The sequence below is a fragment of the Emydura macquarii genome, unplaced genomic scaffold (assembly GCF_026122565.2).
Source record: "Emydura macquarii macquarii isolate MOO-44397 ecotype Brisbane River unplaced genomic scaffold, CSIRO-AGI_Emac_v2 contig_2297, whole genome shotgun sequence".
NCBI classification, from domain to species: Eukaryota; Metazoa; Chordata; order Testudines; family Chelidae; genus Emydura; species Emydura macquarii.
The window spans coordinates 53,579-68,385 of record NW_027132434.1 but is presented as its reverse complement, the minus strand read 5'-3'; the positions used below and the strand labels follow the sequence as shown (position 1 = coordinate 68,385).

The window sequence follows — 14,807 nt, the reverse complement described above, 5'->3', positions numbered from 1 at the left end:
CCCCGAGTACCACTCGGGTCAGGTACAGTCAGGTACAGTACCACTTGACCTGCCTGTACCTGACCCGAGTGGTACTCGGGAAAGAAAGGGGGGGGGACTTTCGGCGGTGGCGGGGTTTCGCAGTGGCGGCGGGCCGGGACTTTCGGCGGCGGCAGAGTTGCGCAGCGGACTCCATGCCAGGAACACTGCCCTCCACCGAAACCCTTCCGCCGTTTCCCCTTTTCGGCGGCAGACTTTCGCAAGGATGGGTGGGAGGGCCCTTCCGGCTGCGGCGCATTCGGCGGCGCGGTACGTGTCGCGTACCACCCAGCCTTCTTCCGCGTACCACGGTGGTACGCGTACCACCGGTTGAGAACCGCTGCTCTAGACTACTTACACTTCTACGAATTTAGGTGCTGACTCTTCTACTCTACAGATTTGACTGACAGGGGCTTTGTTTTAAAGACAATAGGGGGAGGAATGGTGGATCAGCTCAGTGAGTGGGTTCTAAGGGAGGAGGGCTGCATGGAAGACATGGAATGGGATACCAATATGTGTAGGGAATTTGAGTTAAAAGCAAAGAGCTTAAAAATGGGGCAGAAGGTGAGAGGAAGCTAATGATGGCTCTTGAAAGAGGGTCTGTGTGTCTTCCTGAATAGTGAGTAAGGGAGAGCATTTTGGTCAGAATAAAGGACTAAGTGAGTGTCTGGGAGACCAAGAAGAGTAGGTTGCAGTAATCATGCTGAAAAATAATTAGGGCCTAGAAAAGGGTTTTGGTAGTAGAAATGAAGAACTAATGAATTTTGGAGATACTACAGAAGAGGGAATCTTGTAGATTTCAAATTGCTGTCCATCAGGCACAACCAACTGGACAACATAGTTTAGCAACTTGTAGCAACAGTTCTGATTTTTTTTAAAAAGGGAAACTATACATGTCATTCATTACAGTCTCTATACATGAAAAGCTACTGGGAAATGAAAAATTCCACCAAGGACAAGGCAGAGAAAACCCCTACTCTCCTTCTAGCTGAGAGTGTGTCAAAGGAAAGTCCCTATCTAAAAAATGAGTAAGCAAAGAGTTTAGCTGCCATAAAGGAAAGAGGAACAAAGTCAATGGGTACTTTTGACTTCAGCAGTGTTTATTTTCATGTTATCATTATCTTAAGTGATGTTAGCCAGTAAAAGTTGTTGCTGCTGTTTGGTTACATTGTGAAAGTTCATTGCTCATGTTTCATTAAAAAACCTAGGTTTGCCAACAACAAAAAACAAAACTTAAAAGACCTGGCAAAGATCACAGCAAGATCTATGAATTTTTTTTTTTTTTAAATCTGAAATTTTCCACTATGATAAATTTTCTATTTTCTACCAAATAGTCCTAATAATAACATGAATAAACACATTATGTAACCAGGATTATTAGACAATGACAAAACTAGAGATAATTCCTGTAATTTTGTTTTCTTTTTTTTTTTCCTTGATGTATATCTGTTAATTTCCACTCACAGTTTCATAGAGTTTAAGGCCAGAAGGGACCAGTAGATCATCTAGTCTCATTTCCTGTACATCACAGGACACTACATTTTGCCCAGACACTCCTGTATTGAGCTCAGTGACTTTAGTTGGATTACAGCATTTGAAACTTGGGCTGGGATACAACATCATAGAGGCACATCCTCCAGGTGGTGGATGGCGGTAGCCTGACTTGGAGATACCCAGGAGGGTTGCACTGAATGTTACCGGATATGGTGCTATGAACCAACTCTGATTTCAAATCTGAGCAGTCCAAGCTCATTAGTCCACTTGCCTTCCAAAAGCTAAGGTGAAACTGCTGATACCTATTCATAACAGGCCAGTAGGCTATGACATGGCATTCCCATGAGCTGGATCAGGTGAATTGGCATAACAAGACATTACATCCAACATTCACTTGTTATAGAAACAGTACAGCAAAGCAAACTGACTTATATGGATTTCAACTCAGGCCCATCAGGCATCACAAATGGAAATGGTCATGTATTTCAGATAGGAGATGACCAGAAAGGGCTTAATGGAGGAACAAGCCAAGGACAGGAATGAATGGTGATGTTGTCCTGCTCCCCCTGTCTGCACAGATGCTCCATGATGAAATAACAGCATTTCAGTCCTCAAGAGACTAAAATATCACGTCACAGGCAGAGAACAAGAGAGATCAAGGTGCCATCACTCACTGAGATCCCTCTAATGGCAAGGAACTGATTGTGTGATATATGCCCTAATGGTCATCACCACCAAATCCACACCCCATGCTTAAGAAGAAGATGAAATTAGAAAACCCTCAAGATTGCTGACCACAGTGTGACCTGGGGAAAATTCCTTCCTAATCCCAAATCTGGCAATCATTTGACCCTAAGCATGTGAACAAGACCCACCAGCAAGGCAACTAAGAGAGGATTTTCTATACCACCTCAGATCACTGGTGCACCCCATCTGGTGTACCATCTCCAGCTCTGGCTAATCTCTGATGCTCCAGAGGAAGTGTTGGAGGAGGGGAGGAAGAACATCTTGTAGCACACACTTGCCCAACTCTGCATCAGGGAAAAACGTTAGTATCTCCTGCAGGTGACTAACTGAAACTTTCAAGCATGAGATAGTTTAATCATTATCTTAAGACAGAGTTGCAAGTGTTATGAGCACGTTGACAGAAATATAGGCAATCCTGTTCTCCACATTGCCCACGAAGGAAGGGGATTTCACACTTCTCCTACCCAACCTGGCTTCAGGCTAGTCACTGCTCTACTTCTTGCTCAGATTAAATCTCTCAACCTTTCCAGGAAGGATTTACTGCCACACCCAACTATAAGGCAGTCTTATTCTTCAGATATAAAATTTAAGTAAAATATCAAACAAAACCAGTTCCCCTGCCCACCCTGGGCTATATTTCCCAGAAGCTTGCTCCTCTTGCCTTTCTGAGCTGAAAGATAGACATACCATTCCCTTCAGTCCCCCTATTTCAGGACCTACAGTGTAAGAGCCCACATCCCTCCTACAGCTCTCAACTGTGTTGTCAGCCCTTTGCATGGATCAACTGACCCCTTCCCAGCTGGATCTGATGAATGAACAGAGCTGGTTGGCCACAGGGCCCCTGACCCTTAAAGGGGCAGGCCATACTGTTACAGTGGGATTCATAGATTCAAGGCCCAGAGGGACCACCATGACGATCAAACCTGACACCCCATCCACCCTCCCCTCCCCCCAACCCCCCCATACACAGGCTGTAGCGTTTCTCCCAGAAACTGAATTAAAGTATATCTTTTAGGAACAGAGGATCCGAGATTTCTGTGGGTGTCGAGTGGTCAGGGGCTGGACATCATAGGGGGATACTTCAAGGAGCCTCAGGGATTGGGGTGCCTCTATTGTCAACCTGCAGGGCAAAGGCAGGGCTGGTATTGTGAGCCATCCCCAGGAGCAGTGCAAACGAATCAAATGTAGACTCCTTGTTTTATGCTTTAAGTGAGATAGAGGTAGATATAGATTTTTCCTTTACTGCTTTGATAATGGGACAATTTAGTGTGGCATAAGTGAACTCCATCTTGTTAGTTTCTTGAAGTAAACTCTTTCCTGAAACTCTATTGAACCTAAAATATCTTGATGAATTCTCTTTGTGTGTGTGAGTCATGAATGTATGTGCAGGGCATAAAAAGACCTACATTGCGCTGACAACAGAACGGGGAGTGAAGAAGTCACTGCCATCCTGACTCTGAAGGCTGAAGAATGCATATCAATGACCCTAAAGTGCAGATAAACGACCCTGTAGTACAGAAGGATCCACCCTAGGAACAAAGTACAGAAATAAGAAAATTGTCATGCTTGCAATTAGCTGATGATTAACAACCATACTGAACCTGGAGACAGCATGACACAGCAAGGAACATAGACTTACATGCAAGCCAGCAAGTATAAAAGATGGGGTAAAAACACGGAAACTTTGGGTTTCGTTCTGCAATCGTCATCTTGGAGCATCGGATTCGCGACCAAGAGAGGCCCGGCTCCCTCATCGTGCCCAGCCTAGTTGGCCACTAGGCTGGCTCGAGCAACGCATAAAAGGACTGGTAATTATGACATCAGCTTGTAGAACTTCTTGGGTATGAATGTGTGTGTGTGAATGTGACTGCTTTTTGATATTCTTACATTTACGATAAATGTGACGTATTGTCTTGTCCCCCTGAATAAGATCCTGCTAGTCTTTTCTTTTATAACAATACAGTTCAGTGGAGAATGCTTGAGTGGCTGACAGGCTGGTTGTGTCAGGGAGCTAACATCTAGCTAGCAGACGCAAGACTTCTTCATGTTGGATACAGATGGTAACAAGGGGATTTACAGATCTGAGTGCCCTGAGATGTGAGAGTTATTCAGGCCTGTTTGTTTAAAAATATTTAATTTTAGCAGATGCTGCCTCGTATCCTCCTTTGTTATGGCTAGTGAACTTTCTATTTCACCATTTCATCATTGTATGGATACATCCTCATCCTTTGTTCCAAATACAAAACAGAATATCTATTGAACATTTCTGCCTTTTTTACATCATTATTTACAATTTTACCATCTGCATCTAGCAATGGTCCTATACATGACCTATGACTTTTTTTCCCTAGTACACTATGTTTGAAAAAAATGTCACTATGTTGTCTTTAGCCATATCAGCCATTGATTCCTTTCGGCTGGCTACAGTTTTAACTTGTAACTTATAGTCGTTGCCATTTATTTCCTTTTCCCATCCTTTATACTGTGTTTTATGGTAGCTTACACATCTTCTGTTAGCCTTGAATTTGGCTTTATAAGATGGCTGCTTGCCCAGCATAAATTTACGTTTTTTTTTTAAATAGGGAATTGTGGCATTTGGAGCATCCACTAGGATGTCCTTGAACAATTTCCAGTTTTTGTTATGTTCCCAACCAGTTGTGTTGCCAATTGCCAACTGGCCCTTTAAAGTTCCATATGTACATATTACTGGTTAGTGCCAAATTCTGTTGGCACAAAGTAAGCGTAACCTGATCATGATCACTGGTACCTAGGCACCTGCTAATTTTTCAGTCAGTGACTAACTTTTCTGTGTCCATCAGAATAAAATCCAGTATTGAGTTACCCTGTGTTGAGTGAAGGACTTTATGTTGAGAAATTATCTATTATTTTTAGCAAAACAACTAGAGTCCTGTGGCACCTTAAAGACTAACAGATTTATTTGGGCATAAACTTTTGTGGGCAGAAACCCACTTCGTCGGATGCGTGAAGACGAAGTGGGTTTCTGCCCACGAAAGCTTATGCCCAAATTAATGTGTTAGTTTTCAAGGTGCCACAGGACTCTCACTGTTTTGCTAAAAACAGATTAACACAGCTACCCCTCTGGAATTCTATTATTTTTAGAAACTCTAATACAGTTTAGTTACTGGCCATTTTGTTACCTGCAAGCTTTACCCAGCAACATGATTCTCCCCACTCCTGGATAGTGCTATATTTGCTTTCTAAGTGGGATGCAGAGCAACTTGCTGGTATCTCTTCCAGTATCAATTAGCAAGCACATGGGGAAAAAGCGTAGCTGGATAATATAGTGGGTCCTCCCCAGCACTGGTCAGTTTGTGCACAGAGAAATATGTTGCAGGGTACCATTCTCCGACTCCTCTTGCACTAGCTAGTGTCTGTGCAAAAGAAAAAGAAATTGTTATAAATGTATCTTTACTGCATACACTCAAAATAAATTAATATTCATGGTCTACAGCAACTACTTACATGCTTATTTACATTACTTTACAGAACTGATAACAGTACATTTTAGTCTGTAATCCTGAGAACTAATCAGATAACTTTTAAACATCCCAATTAATTATTTTCAATTTGCTATGCTCAGTATACATTGGCAGCGCTCCCCTATTAGCTGAAGCTATTTTAAAAAGGCAATTTGTGTAGCAGAGGGTCACTGTGTGAATAATCCAGTTAAATATAAAAATGCTGTAGTATCATGTAGCCTCAAGCCCCAGTAGTAATTACTTTCAGATTCTTGGCAATCTCATTACTATCCTGAAGGTCAATGGCGAGCTTATGATACTGAGTGACTAGTCTTCCCATCTGTGGTACAAAAGTAATCCACAACAACCAGTAATGTATCTATGAGAAGGGAGAACTGTTCTTCTCCTCACAAAATGAATTGCACAAACTTGGGCAACTTTTACATACTGCTTATTAATAACTTATAACAGTAGTATGAAAAAGACAATTTCTAGCAAGCCTGCAATTTACATGCCCTGCACCTGCTCCTTCACCAGACCAGCAAAGGGCCAGTTCCTGCTCCCATTGAAATCAATGGCAGAACTCCCATTAACTTCTGTAGTACAGGGTCAGGGCTTATATGCACTGATCAGAATTCTAGTGGCTTTGTGTGACATTAAGCAGACAGAGTGAAAAACTTATCAGAGAAGTGCGCCATACACACCAAGCCAAAGGAAAAGCTCTGCACAAGAGACTTCTAGGTCCTTTTTGCTTCAGAGAGAACTAAGGAACCACATTAAGCTTTTTAAGAAAGAGAAATGCTGGAAATACTCTCTGGGGGGGGAGCATTCACACTTATACATGATAAGAAAAGAGCAAGGACATGTTCCCTGGGGGGGCAAGAATGCTCACAAAAAATGCAGTTAGCTGGACTCTCCCTACGGACAGGCTATCAAAGAAGACAAGTTTCTTCTATAGAAGTAAATAAAGACCATGATTTTAATGCTGAACATGAAACTTTTGTCTTCTGATTTTTTTTTAAGACTTGAAGTTGAAAATGCTGATCAGAGCAGTCATTAGTTCCAAAGCTGAAGGCAAAAAGCTATTTTATGATGGAAAAGCTCTCCCGCACACCCCACACACACATCTGTACTTCTACAATAACAGACAAAAAATGTTTAAGCTAGCATAGTTGTGGGCTAGTATAGTTAGCACACAACTTGTCAGTGTAAGCTCCTAGCACAACCACACAGGTTAAAACCATTTAAAATAATAGTTTTGTGTAACACCTAAAGGGACACTATTGAATCTAGTTAATTTTGAAACCCAAGATACAGCACTGTACCACAATTTATCCTCAAACACCAGTAACTGGATCAGGAATCTTAATCATGGTACTATTTGGGTTCCAGGACATAGGCAGGCGTAAGCCTAAGGGGAGGAACTAGTAGGCCCGAAACTCAACTAATTTTGGAGGACAACAAATGAGAAAACAGGAACAGGCATGAAGGTCAAAGGGCTAAATGGAAGGAACCTGAAGGGGACACCGAGCAGAGAACCCCAGACAGCGCCCACTGCTCCTGAAAAGTAGCTAAGGAGTCAGCGGACGTGGCCCAGAGGCACTCTGCCAGGATACATGATCGGACTGAGGAACGGAAATAGGCCCTACAGTCACAGAGCATCTTCTTAGCCAACATTTTCTCTCTGGTGTCATAGATGGCCACCTTGGCCAAAGCGAGGAGGAGGTTGACAAGGAGGTCCTGTGACTTTGCTGGGCCACAGATGGGGTGTGCATATATCAAAAAATGTGGGGAGAAGTGCAGCCGAACCTCAAGAGGAGGTTCTGGAATAGGGGCTGCAAGCTGGTTCACTCCAGATACACGTGTGCCAGGGTCTCATTGCCCTCATTGCCAGGCCGCAAAAGGGACAGGTATTGGGCCAAGGGGTGAACTGCACCAGGTACACGTCTGTGCTCACAGTTCCGTGAAGAAGCCACCAGCTAATATCCCCGGCGAGCCGTGGAATCAAGGTGGAATACAGACTGGCCCACCGGGGTTCCTCAACCTGGACGGGTGGCAAAAGGTCCCACAACTTGGTATCAGGGCAGGACACAAAGGCGAGGAAATGGAGAGTGTGGAGCACAAGCATGTACAGATGTGCCCGTGGCACGGTTCAGAAGACAACCAGCTGCAGATCCCGAAGCCAGCTTGGGGTGTGTGGAGGGGGTGGGTACTTAATCATAGTAAGAGGCACACTCATAAGTCTGGACATTCCTGCCAAAGCAGCTACTTATTTTAGTAGCTACCTGGTGGCAAAAGATACAAATCGAATGTGAAGGAAACAAGCACTTTCTAATCACTGGGTTGGTGAAGCAGTTACTGAGCAGCTGATGTAATTAAGCAACTTTTAAAAAGCCTTAAGACTGAAACACCAATGATGTTCTTTCATGCATCAGGTGATGTTTTTTGTTTATTTCAGATGTACTGATGTTTTAGTTATTAAAGTCTCATTAAACAGTTTTATTTTTAAAGTATTTGGGATCAACTAAGCGTCAATGATTCTGTAATATCATTAACAAAATTTCCTTTAGAAGAATGAGACAGAACAAGTTGCATCTTCATCAGAAAAAAATAAAATTTCACTATTCGATCCTGAAAGTTGCCTGAAATAAACAACCCATTAAAAATACAGTTATGATGGCAAACAGAATATGAAAGGAGATCTGTTCTAGAACATATGTATCCAATCCTGAACAGCTCCTGAATAGTGAGGTAAGTTCTACAAGTTCCAACCATTCCTTGGTTTAGGCTTGTGTATTTATTTTTTTATTTTATTTTATTATTTCTTCTGACATTGGGAACTTTATTTTGGCACAAGTTCATTAAGGGCAAACTAGAGCAGAACAAGATAAATAAATTGTAAGTTTGACTGATTGACTTCTCATGGGTTACGAAGTAGGACAAAATATGCACAAAGCCTTTAAAGCCCTTTCAGTCAGTAATATCTTCAAGATCCAAATACATATTAAGCATCTATAAAGATTACATACCAAAAAACTATTTTTAAAAAAACCCTGAGATTTCAAAGTCAAGGCCTCAAAAGTTAGGAAATACCAGAATTAACTTTGCCTGTACAAGCTTTGTTTAGCCCTCTTGTGCATATGCACAGCATCACATACTATTCTTTCCACAGGACCTTTGCCCCCATTCAGTTGAAGAACATTATTTACAACTGAAGTAAGAACCAAAGACCTTATAAAGGTTCTCCAAAAACAGGCCTATAAAAATATTTGCATAGATTAAAACATTACAAACAGATTTCCCCTCTAACAACTCAGGCTGGCAATGTAAAAAACAGATAATTACTTTTGTTTCACTCTCATGATTTACAAGTCAACTCTTTTTCACCACAGAAATGGCATTGCTGTCAAAGTTACTGCCTGAGAACCTACTCACTGCACTTGACTCTACAATTAAGTTAATGGGTCTCTGTGCAGCTGCAGGGTCTATCAATGTAGAAACAATTTGCAGGATTAGGGCACATAACCTCTCCTGTAACTTGTGCCCAGGTATCTTGTGCCCCTCTGCCTCCCAGGGAGCTCTCAGCAGCTCACTGTCAATATTGGAAGTCCCTGCCAGTGCTGCCCCAACCCAAAACCTCCCTTAATTTCCCTGCAACTGTAAAAATTAAAAATAGTTAAAAATAGAGAAAATCTGAAAAATTAGAATAGTCAGAATTAAAAAACAAAAAATAAATTCTGCCTAGGTTAGTTGCAAACTAGCTATGTGATGCTAGTTACACATTTAATATGGGCTAACTCCATTTATATGAACTTTTTAGTTCAATACTGTTGTCCGAGTCTTGGTTAAATCCCCTGGTGTGAATCACATAACCAATCTGTCTTAATTTTCCAACCCTCCTCCTTTTTTTCACAGGGGATTTGATGGTCAGAAAACATTTTTGGATAAATGTAATTGTACTGCATAAAAACACATGCATGCAACATTTCATTTGTGCAGAGGGGACTCTGATAAATCCATTGTTTATGAGAATGAGTATTGAACTTTCACTTGTCAAATTTCTGCCCTCACTTAGACCTGTGCAAACTCAATGAGTTGTAACAAAGGGCAGAATCTGGTCCTGTATGTTCTTTGTTTTAACAACTGTGAGAAATACATAGGAACTTTGAACTGAACTGGCTAGAAATATGAATTTACATAAAACAATTCTAAAGTTCCAGGCATCCATTTAAGAAATGTACTTATTTAATATCTGATAATTGTATTAGTCAGTTCAGTGGCACCAGAGGTGATTAGAGCAGGAAACAAGTCTATGCCAGGAATCTGCACCTTACAATTGGATTTTATCATTCACCTTTCAGTTTAGGAATTAAGCAAGTTAAGGCCTATGTTGAAAAAGCTAAAAAGAGTTGGTGGTGGACAGGATGGGAAATGTAGCTTGCTATTAAGAATATTAATCACTGCTACGTATTTATATCTTAGCAATAAACATTTCAGCATCTCTCAGTCTAAAGAGAATTTTTTAAAATACTAAATTTAAATTGGCCCATACTGCAGAAATTAACAAAGACTTTTTGGTGTGTTAAAGCATGTGCGAGAAGGCAGATGAGGTGGTGGTGTAAAACAAAGCTGCTATGCCTGTAAGTGCTACAGAAATACTTCAGATCTTTGGGTCTCATTTCTCCAAATCAGGAAGCAGAGCTACCCCAAAGCAGCGTCACAGATGGGACCTGCTAAGACAGCAGAAAAAGAACAGTGAGAATGTTCTCCCTTTAGTCCTTATGTTTATGAACACTATGTAGTTACCATTTGCTTTTATCTGCAATGAGCTTTTTAAAAAAAAATTCCCACTGCTGTTGTAGCACCAGCACAGCTCTACCAATGGTAGCACTGGCATAGACCAACTGCCAGTTTATTACCTCTGTGTTGCATATAGTTGTTCTGGGCAGGCGCAGACCAGACTGGTAAAAACACCAACAGTCAGTAGATACTAATGCTCCTGCCATTGTTATCAAGAGAGAAGTTGCACAGGTGCTGCAGTAACAGTGGGAGAATTCAAGCGGAAAAGACTGCTGTCTCTCTAAGGGCTGGTCTACAATCACAGCGAAATTCGACGGCAGTCAACTGGTGATATGCAAGGTACGTAAAGTAGCTTGTGTACCTCCCGTTGACTTCCTAACTTCTAAATAGTGCGGCATCCCCACTACACTGCACCGATGGGACATACCCTCCCGTCAACAGTGTTAATCTTTTTGCAGGGATGGATTAACGCTGTTGACTTCTGGATTGATTGAGCGGGTCTCCACTGCTGCTCAATTGATCCCAAAGAATCGATCTGGCTGTGCCGACAGTGCCGCCCTGAGTGAAGACATACCTTAAGTAGGAGCAAAACTGGTTCTTGTAGCCATATGTTGTGTCCTCAGTGGTAGTGAAGTAGAACTCATGAACTTGCATCTTTTTTCTAATCTCACCTGTAGGAAACACCCATCATAATGAAAGAATGAAAAAAGCAAAAAAAGGATTGCTGTACATTCATCCAGCACGGCTAGTCCTAATATATTCAAAGATCTTAAACTGTTTCAAGAAACAGGAAGAGAAGTAAAGAATTATTACCTCTTCTGAAAGTAAAGTTCAGGTGATCAGAACTTGGTGAGGATAACCCTGCTTCCTATGAAAACTTGCAATGAAAGCTTTAATAACCCACATGCAGCCAAGACCTCTGTTGAAATCCCAGCAGAAAGACGGTACTTCCACCAGCACAACTCCTATTAGTATGCTGGGGCATTGGTTCAACACTCTCTTGATTACAAGAGTACAAGAGGAAATTACAGTAATCTGATATTCAGGATTTACTACATTCCAAAGAATCAGTGAGAGATTTAAAATCCAATTATTCTCAACTACAAAGGCAGGCAAAAAATACCCCATTTTCCAATAATACAATACTCATTACTAATCCTGGTATTTTATGAGATATTAGTCATTAAAAACCAATTATTTGATTACTACTTTAACTTCTTCCCTGAATTTAGTGGCTGTCCTAACTGCTAACGTGAAAACCTATTTTCCATACCCTCTTAACACAGCTGGGAATCTTAGCTTCTACATGAGAATGAGTTCTTTTTCAACTCTAGGAAGTGCATAAAATATCAATAAAATATAATTCCGGGAAGTATTAGCAGGAATGCTGTAAGCAAGACACGAGAGGTAATTCTTCTACTCTATCTGTGCTGATTAGGCCTCAACTGGAGTATTTGCGTTCAGTTCTGGGCACCACATTTCAGGAAAGATGTGAACAAATTGATGAAATTCCAAAAAAGAGCCACAAGAATTATTAAAGGTCTAGAAAACATGACCTATGATAAAAGATAGAAAAAATTGGGTTTGTTTATCTGGAAAAGACTGAAGGGGGACATGAGAACAGATTTCAAGTACATAAAAGGTTATTACAAGAAGGAAGAAAAATTGTTCTTCTTAACTTCTGAGGATGGGACAAGAAGCAATGGGTTTAAATTGAAGCAAGTGTGGTTTAGGCTGGACATTACGAAAAACTTCCTCTTAAGGTAGTTAAACACTGGAATAAATTGCCTATAGAGGATGTGGAGATTTTTAAAAGCATGTTAGACAAACACCTGTCTGGGATGGCCCAGATCATTGGTTCTCAAACTGGGGGTCATGACCCCTCAGGGGTTTGTGATGTGGTTATGTAGGGGTCACACACTGTGAGCTTCAACCCCTGACCAGGCACCGGACTGTGAGCCTCCATGCTTCCTCTCAGCAGAGGAAGGGGGGGAGGAGGAGGAAGGCAAGCAGACCAGATACTACTCACACCTCCTTAGCAATGGCATCTGGAACTGCTGCTCTCTGCTCTTCCTTTATGCAGTCCAGATGAGGAAAGTGACCGGAATGCAGGGAGCCCTGATGTTGCTCCTCCCCTCCCCCCCAATTCTCTAGGGGTGTGCACAGGAGCATTGTTGGAGCGGGAAACAAGCAGCAATACTAGCCATGCCATGCATGCAGGGCAATTTCCCCAGGTGGGCATGGGGGTATGTGTGTGTGTGCGCACAGCAGTTAGGGGTGAAGGGGGAGTGGGGACCCCACAGGTGCCAGGGGCAAAGGGGGTACTCACAGGGGCCAAGGGTTTGCACTCCGAGACTTGCTGTGTGGAAGGGGTCACCAACACAAGAAGTTTGAGAACTAATGGTCTAGATAAGTTTTGGGCCTGCCATAAGTGTAGAGACTGGATTAGATGACTTCACCAACTCCCTTCCAGTCCTAGGATTCTATGCTAGAACTATCCCATAACTGAAGCAGAGACAGTAAGGAGGCTATCAGAATAGTCTAATTTCAAATAGGAATGCCACCTAGTTTATTAAAAATATAAATTATTTACATAACTGAATTTTAAACTTTGTTATACTTCTAAATAGTCCTACAGAGAATTAATATACTCCTACTACCATGGCTCCCTCAACCAAACAAAGTCTTAGAGATCCTTTAAGTCCCAGTTTGCAACTGGTTTCATGCAAAAGATTAGTCTCAAATGGCCTGAAAATTGTAAGGAAAACAGTCAGTGTAGCAGTTATGAAAAGAGGAGTGGCTAGTGTCAGCAGGAGGCTAGGATTCAAACTGTCTCACTCTTTACTGAGAGTGGTAAGCCACAGGAGAAAATATAGCAAATATCTTTATTAAGTTTAGTGGGACTAGTCATCGGTATTTCAGAAGAAAACATTCAACAAAAATATCAGTGGACGTTTTGGTAGCTAAGGAACTTCCCACCCACCTCCCTCGGAGATCAAGGCAGATGAGTACAAAGTGCTTTCAGGGGAGGTAAACTTTCCCCGAGTCTCATCCTGGGTCTCTGAGCTGCCGCATGCCGCGGCGTGTCAGATGGCACAGCACCGACTGCTCCTGCTGGAGATGGCGTGCTGACATCGGATCAGGCACATCGTGTTCGAGCATGGTGGCCGGTGGTCGGAGGCACTGTCTGCGGGGTCACGGCCGCCCCTGGGCGCTATTTGCAGAGCCCCTCTAACCGCTCCAGCGTGCCCTTCATGTCACGGATGCGCCTGGCCAAGGCCGGCACGGGTTGCATGGCCCGGTCCAGCTCCTCGCACCGCGCCACCAGCGTGTACAGGGCTCGGATGCTGGTGTCCACGGCTTCGCCCAAGCTCTCCACGCCATCGCGGTAGGTCTGGATGCAGCCCACGCTCAGGGCGGTCAGGGCCTGCAGGCCGCAGTGTACGCTGCGCAGCAGCTCGTCCACCTGCGCGGCCACCTGGCCGGCCAGAGCCACCAGCTCCCGTAGCGCCGCAGGGTCTATGGGGGGGATGGGGCTAGAGGCGCTCCCGGCCGCCAGTCCCGCCCTGCACGGGGCGGGCGCGCTGAGCCGGATCTTGCGCTGCAAGTTGCTAGCCACGAAGTGGGTGAGGCGGCCCTCGCGGCTCACAGTCCCCTCCTCCGCGCTGGCAGCTCTGCGGTCCCCCGACTGCCACGCCCCGGCCGCTCCGTGCTCCAGGCTCAGCGCTTCCAGGCTCGGCTCCGTGCCCAGCCGCTCCGCCGGGCACTCCTGCTCCCGGGGCCCATCTTCTGCGGGCGGAACGCGTCCCTCGGCCATACCCGCCACCGTCCCACTGCCTCCTCCCGCCAGGCGCGCGGGCCCGGACCTGGACCGGGGACCTTAGCCTGTTGCTGTGTGTGAGGCGAAGGCGCGCGTGCGTCGCCTCAATGTTTGTTCTTCTTTTGATTGGTTCGCGTGTAGGAAAGTCTGTCCGTTTGCGTCCCCTCCGATTGGCAGACGCTTACCAAAAGAAGACGCGACTCGTTCTGCAGTCTTGTTGACTAAAGGCTTCCGGATTGGCCGACTCTTGCGGGCTGGGGGCGAGCCTCGTTGTGTTTGTCTCTCTCCTGATTGGAGGTGAAGCGAAGGGGGCGCGTCCCCCTATGTTTGTGTCTTTCCGGATTGGCGGAGGCGGTCCTATTACGTCATCCTTCTCTTCGGATTGGGCATTGCCCGCGAGAGGCGTGTCACTCGCTATGCCAGGCTGTGTGGATTGGTGCGGTGGCGGA

At 43.9% G+C, this 14,807-nt stretch overlaps 1 protein-coding gene across 1 annotated transcript; it reads right to left on the bottom strand.

The window, feature by feature from the left end:
- Positions 1-12,582: 12,582 nt before the first annotated feature.
- Positions 12,583-14,484, bottom strand: LOC137161446 (BLOC-1-related complex subunit 6-like). Its single transcript, XM_067560702.1, has one exon. The coding sequence runs from the start codon at positions 14,353-14,355 to the stop codon at positions 13,753-13,755; it is 603 nt and encodes a 200-aa protein (XP_067416803.1). The 5' UTR covers positions 14,356-14,484; the 3' UTR covers positions 12,583-13,752.
- Positions 14,485-14,807: the final 323 nt, after the last annotated feature.

Excerpts from the sequence above, each read along its gene's own strand:
- LOC137161446 (XM_067560702.1), bottom strand. The coding sequence starts at position 14,355 with ATGGCCGAGGGACGCGTTCCGCCCGCAGAAGATGGGCCCCGGGAGCAG.